Genomic DNA, 7,154 nt, shown 5'->3' on the forward strand with positions numbered 1-7,154 from the left:
CCTGGAGCCAGGCCCGGGGTTGGGGCTCGAATGCGAGTGCCTGGTGGCCGGGCCTCCCCTCACGGGGCCCGGCCGGGCTTAGCCCGAACGAGTGACGTGGGGACGTCCTCCCGTGGGCCCACCAACTGCAGGAGGATCCGTAAGTGGCCGGTGCACAGTGGATTGGGCAGCAGTTGAAGGCAGGGACCCCGACGACCCGATCTCTGTATGAATCATGTGCATGACTAATATCAGTATTTCAAAAGTAAGCCAGTATGAATAACACTAAAAATATGACAGCTCCTCCCCTTCTGGCATCATCACAAGACCAAGCTGTTGAAGTGTTCAGCTTGTTCAGTCTCTTATCAATCATCCATGTCTCAGATCTGCATGCTTAACCAGCACACACCATAAGTGAGAAGAAGAGAGAAAGAAAAAAAAACAAAAGAGTATGAGGTGAAATGAATGGGCTTGTTGTTGTGTTCTCTTGGTGGGTTTGTAAATTTGTAGGTTCTTCAAACAGGGGAATAGAAAACCATCTGGGAGATACAGGAATAAGAGGTGAAACAGCAGTAGAAGACAGAACTCTAATATAAATCTGATAAAGAGGCATCAGCATGAATGTAAAATTATTCCAGGATGAGACACTAGCCTTCTTGGCACACAGGAAGAGGTGAAGGCAGGGCAGAGGGGTGACATGGAGGGTTGGAGAGAAGACTTACACTGGTAACTCTGCGGTAGATCTGTGCAGCATTCTGGCACTCTGAGTAAGGGTACTCTGAGGTGGCCATCTCCAGCATGCACATTCCAAAGGCATACACATCCACTGACTCGTCGTACTTCTCTTCATACATCTCAGGCGCCATGAACTCAGGGGTACCTTAAATCAAAACAACTATTCAGAACTCTCGAACTCCCTTACTGATTGAGTGGGCTTCTCACAACCCATTGCCCCTCTGCTCCTCTAACCCGTGAGGGGTTGAGGAAGAGGAGGACGAGAAGCGTGACCAGCCTGTTGACACCTCCTGGAGGAGAACCTGTGAGGTGAAAGTTGAAGGAGAGAAAGAACAGAAAAGGGGAAGGAAAGTAAAAAAGAGACAGAAAACAAAAAAGGAGGGAAAAGATGGGCTCAGTTAGACTGCAGAGAAGAAGGCACGTGTTTTTTTGTGTAAGACCTTAACATGTTGGGATACAAGAACATGACTCAGGTAGCTGATATGCAGAACACACATATAAGCCAAAATGAATGTTATTTACAATTTTCAAAAATTAACTTTATAGCTAGGCACCTGAGGAAAATACCCAGACCAGAATACTGTATAATTTGTCAGAGGGATGCCAATGATCTCTTTAAGAGAAATATGACCAGCTATGGAAATAACTTTTGTCAAGACCTTATCTTACAATAATAACATTAACATTGCCTTTTATAGTACACTCACCTTTTCAAGTTTGACTTACCATCTCTTCTTGACCTGCAGGAGGAAAAGTGTTATGGTCAAGGCTGAGAGAAGCAGATCCCATAGCTAGTTACTGTGCTCAGCAGTGTGTCCCTGCACATCAGTCTTGATCTATTATTAAGTTTAAGTTTACATTCAATCTCAGGTCTTACACAGAAAAACTCATTTGGTTATTTGAATGTAATTGTTTTTGATAGTGATGTGTGTTACAGCACACTGTTAGACTTACCAGGCCCATAACAGTTCATACTTACTCAATGACCAGCAGTACCCTATTCATTCCAAACAGCAGAATGGGGCACAGCTGAGGCTAGAGCCTACATTTTAAAAACATACCCAAGAATGTGAAAGTAAAAAATAAAAATAAAAACAAAGGGAAAAGACTGACAGACAAAGTGGGGAGAGCTCCCTGGACACAAAGATGGAGCAAAAAGATTCTGCGGTCCTGCAATATTTTAAAAGACAGTAAGAGACAAACACTAGGGGGGAAAAAAACACCTGTTGAGGCAAACCCATAGAAAGAGATGTTAAACAGTATAGGTATAAACTGGCAAACAGACCACAAATTTCCAAACCACAGAACAAAGACCAGTCTACGACAGACGCAAAGGCCTTGCCTATAGCCACGGCCAAGCTAGCCTGCAAGAAGGTATGACAACTATGATAACTGATTTTTTTTTTTTAAACAGAAGGAGAAATGTTAGGCGCTACTTACATTCAGTAGGTGCCTGAAAAAAAAACCTCTTTTTTGAGAAACATGAAACAGAAATATTCTGTACAATGACCTAACTTGAGAGAAATATGTGACTGCAAACACAGACAATCTTGTGGTTATCTGGCTAAGATTACCACAATATTTGGCCTACATTTGAGCTGTGGTTTGAGGAACTGCTGAAACGCTGTGGTCTGTTTTTGAACCACATCTCAAGAAAAACAAGTCAAAGGAAAGAGTTTCTTTAAAACAACACCATAATATCAATCACGATATAATGACCTCAGAAAAGGTACTGCCCACAGCAGGACCGAGACCTGGAGGTAGAAATGACATCAGGGTCGTACCTATAACACTCTTGGCAAAGGATGCACGCTTGAGCGTGGCCAGTCCCAGGTCTCCAATCTTGACGGATCCTGTTGGGCCTGTGATGAAAATGTTGTCACACTTAAGGTCTCTGTGGATGATGGGGGGAGCCCGAGTATGAAGGAAGTGGAGCCCCTTAAGAATCTGTCGACACCAGCTTCGCAGCACTTTAATTTTCATCACCTTGAAACGTTTCAGATATCTAAGAAAAAAACAGACAATTTTCATACATCCTGGGTGCAGTGTTTTCTAAAGTATCAAATGTAACAACAAATTAAGTCTTTTCCTGTAAACTTAATATACATGCCTAAATACACATGTATTACCTAAACTGTATTCAGACTTATTTATAAATATGTAAAACATTTTTCTATAACCTCAGACAAATATTAGTAATAATACTAATAATCAGGTAAATTTTTTTCCAAAATACTGTGACTTCATTGTATGCTGTAGTGTTAGTACAGTAGGATTCCTGCACTGAGGTGTTTGTTCGACACTCACGTTTTGAGTGTGCCAGAAGTCATGAGTTCAGTGACGAGCACAATGCATTTCCTGCCTTTGGATGGCCCCTCCCAGGAGTCATAAAAGCGGACAATGTTTGGATGCTGAAGACCCTTTAACATGCCCGCCTCCTCCTTAAAGCGCTGCCGCTCTGTCTTCGACAGTTTACGATCCTGCAGGGGACAAAAAGGAAATGCTTTAAGAATTAAGAGATGCCCTGGTGATGCTGAACCATCTGACAATCTCCTATTATTGTTTGCACTACTGTCACTGACTGTGCACGGTTTTGAGTCACAGCTTATTGGCTGTACCGTTTAGATTTATCCTAATTACGTCAATCCAGTACTTATTCTACTTTACTCTATTTTAGTTCCTAAATGTTACGGCACCAAATACTAGGTGAGAGAGAAACGGTATTTCGATTTTCTGTATGTCCTGCACATACAGTGAATTGACAATAAAATCCTTGAACCTTGAATTTCACACAAGTCAGACAGCAGCACTATTTACTGATGCATACAGAATAATTTAGAGTAATGAAAAGGTAATAAAACCTACAACAATGCATAATAACAAAAATAGTAATGTGCAAATATCTGCCATCTTGACGGCTGTCAATATTAACAGTCATGTAAAGTTTATTTATACATCATCTGAATGCCTCTATCCAGAGAAAATATTTTTGAATCAATCTTGACATTTCAGCTTCAGTAATCAGGATATTTTAAAAATGCCTAGGAAACTTTAACCAGCACAGTACAATGTACAGTTCCTACACCCAGATTTTCTCAAATACTCTGGCACAAGTGCACATACAGTTGGGGGGCATTAGGATGTGGCCCTATTTTCTCCAGCCAGGGACCATGAACCAAAAGCTGTGTCTAATTTTGTCATAGCCACAGAATGACTAACTAGAAAAATCAGAACAGTGTAAGACCATGTCAACCAAAAACAATTAAGTCAATCAATCAGGTCTGTTAAACAAGATAAAACTTTCCCCTTTAAAAATGTTGTTACTGTACAACTCAGCTAAACTCATCTTAACAGGCACAAACCACTCTGTCATAGGTTTAGGCTATGGGGTGGGGGGAACATAAATCATTATAAACAGAACATTAATCATAACAAATAGTGTTTTTTGTGAGGGAAACCACTTGTTAAAATGATTAATCTCAAAAGTGTAATGCATTCAAATGGGTTATTTATTAGGAGAGTAATTCTGGCTTGCTTCATTCAGTTAATTTAGACAACACTGTCACTATATCAACAATGAAACATGATGATGATTATTAACATGGACATAAAGTCCAGCCCTTCAGATACCAACTGTATGTGGTATGAGATTTAACACGAGGCATGTTCTCTGAATAAAGCTATGAATGATGAGACCTGATACATTTCTGGCAGCTGATGGGTTTGTCAGTGAAATGTAAACCTGAGAGCACCATCTGCCCAGTGGTATTTAACATTCTGTAACCTGATACATTAGTAAGGATTGGCAGAAGTGCCTTTTGTATAGTCTGCATATTACAGCCACACTTCACATTACCTGAGCAATTCCTGACATGATACTGTATATGCTTACAAAAAAAGAGCAGCTAACCCATAGCAATTATCCAGCCAGTGAAACCCCACAGCCAAAGACCTCCCTTGGAACATGCAGAGACCTGGCCACAGACCATGCTGTCCAGGAAATTCAGCTCATTTGTGACTTAATGTGTGTGTGTGTATCAGCAAAAGATAGGAAACTTTCAACTGACTGACATTGCATGAAGAAAAACAATGAATATCTGCAATGTCTAGAGTGCAATGTAGGGCAGACAAAAAGAAAAGCTGAAAGGAAGCAGATTTAAACAATAAAGAGCACTGAATCAGAGAATAGTGTCAGGAAACAGGGGGCGAGGGAAGATGGGCAAGCAATGGAGGCTCCACTGTGCACTTGGACCAACTGACCTACTTTCTGTGCACCATGTGAAAACAGTCAAGCAAATATTTCACCCTCCCTTTCTAGCAATTTCCTCAAATTACTCAGCATGAGCCAGGATGAACTAATTACCACTTAAAGTAATCATGTCCAGGGCCTGTAAAATTCCACCAAGAATTTACAATCTGGCAGTCAAAAGAAGTACATCACACTCCCTGTGACTGTCACTTGAAAGAGTTCTTTGGCTCGTGCCATGTCCTGCTCTCATGGTCACTGGGAACAGTGCCTGGCACTCTGTGGTACATCCGCAAATCCTGAGCATAGGGAAACCAACAGAAATACTTTTATTATTGCTAAGGCTACCTATCAATAATAGATTGCTGCCATTTAAATCTTTCTTTCTCATTTACTTACCATTAATAAAATATTTAGATACAATTCTACAGGTTAGCAATTTAAACATTTCTCCGGTCTAAATTAATGGTTGAAAAGATAAAGAAAAGTAATGGGAGAATCATTTCTTTTGTGTGCAGACCAAACAGCAACAACTACAGAAACCTCAATGCACTGAAGACATACAGTGGGTACAGAAAGTATTCAGACCCTCTTAAATTTTTAACTCTTTGTTATATTGCAGCCATATGCTAAAATCATTTAAGTTCATTTTTTTCCTCATTAATGTACACACAGCACCCCATATTGACAGAAAAACACAGAATTTTTGACGTTTTTGCAGATTTATTAAAAAAGAAAAACTGAAATATCACATGGTCATAAGTATTCAGACCCTTTGCTGTGACACTCATATATTTAACTTAGGTGCTGTCCATTTCTTCTGATCATCCCTGAGATGGTTCTACACCTTCATTTGAGTCCAGCTGTGTTTGATTATACTGATTGACCGTGATTAGGAAAGCCACCCACCTGTCTATATAAGACCCTACAGCTCACACTGCATGTCAGAGCAAATGAGAATCATGAGGTCAAAGGAACTGCCTGAAGAGCTCAGAGACAGAACTGTGGCAAGGCACAGATGGCCAAGGTTACAAAAAAAAAAAGAATTTCTGCTGCACTTAAGGTTCCTAAGAGCACAGTGGCCTCCATAATCCTTAAATGGAAGACGTTTGGGACGACCACAACCCTTCCTAGAGCTGGCCGTCCGGCCAAACTGAGCTATCAGGGGAGAAGAGCCTTGGTGAGAGAGGTACAGAAGAACCCAAAGATGACTGTGGCTGAACTCCAGAGATGCAGTCGGGAGATGGGAGAAAGTTGTAAAAAGTCAACCATCACTGCAGCCCTCCACCAGTCAGGGCTTTATGGCAGAGTGGCCCTCTGAAGATGTTAGATATTACCAGGCATCTGAGGAAAAGTACAACCGGGTCATGTACAAACAAATGTTTTCTTTTTCACAGATTTGACACCACATAAAAAAGAAGACAGTTAAAAAAAGGGGAAGTGGCAAATTTACTGAATCTCAAAACTCAAAACTGCTTTGTGTGGTCACACAGCTTTCTCCTTCCCATTTTTATTCAACCACCAAACCTACAACTGCTTTTAAGAGAAGCACATTAAATCACATTTTTGACCATCTTTCCCACATTTTCACACCGACTCATCTATCTGGGTGAAACAGACCAAAATGCCACTGAAGCAAGAGACCTGAAAATGGCTGCTCACCAACGTTTACCATCCAACCTGACAGCACTGGAGAGGATCTGCAAGGAGGAATGGCAGAGGATCCCCAAATGCAGGTGTGAAAAACTTGTTGCATCATTCCCAAAAAGACTCATGGCTGTATTAGCTCAAAAGGGTGCTTCTACTAAATACTGAGCAAAGGGGCTGAATACTTATGACCATGTGATATTTCAGTTTTTCTTTTTTAATAAATCTGCAAAAATGTCAAACATTCTGTGTTTTTCTGTCAATATGGGGTGCTGTGTGTACATTAATGAGGAAAAAAAATGAACTTAAATGATTTTAGCATATGGCTGCAATATAACAAAGAGTGAAAAATTTAAGGGGTTCTGAATACTTTCCGTACCCACTGTATTCATACACATTTACAAACCATGCCACAATATTTAACATTGCAACTCGTAATAGGCATTTTGTGAACAAAATTGACAATTACCGTTACATTAAATAGATAGTGATATTTCAGAAATAAAGTCGTTTTGGTGGGCCAACAGTTTGATGCTTGAAGTCAAGA

General features: G+C 40.5%; 1 protein-coding gene across 1 annotated transcript in view; it reads right to left on the reverse strand.

The window, feature by feature from the left end:
- The window catches only part of LOC109967841 (serine/threonine-protein kinase WNK1), a 28,519-nt gene that overhangs the window by 12,889 nt on the left and 8,476 nt on the right, over positions 1–7,154 (reverse strand). Inside the window, 3 exon segments of the mRNA XM_020613699.1 lie at positions 702–859; positions 2,499–2,719; positions 3,022–3,194. Of these exon segments, the coding sequence (XP_020469355.1) occupies positions 702–859; positions 2,499–2,719; positions 3,022–3,194 (552 nt within the window).

The sequence above is a fragment of the Monopterus albus genome, unplaced genomic scaffold (assembly GCF_001952655.1).
Source record: "Monopterus albus unplaced genomic scaffold, M_albus_1.0 scaffold5.1, whole genome shotgun sequence".
Taxonomy (NCBI): domain Eukaryota; kingdom Metazoa; phylum Chordata; class Actinopteri; order Synbranchiformes; family Synbranchidae; genus Monopterus; species Monopterus albus.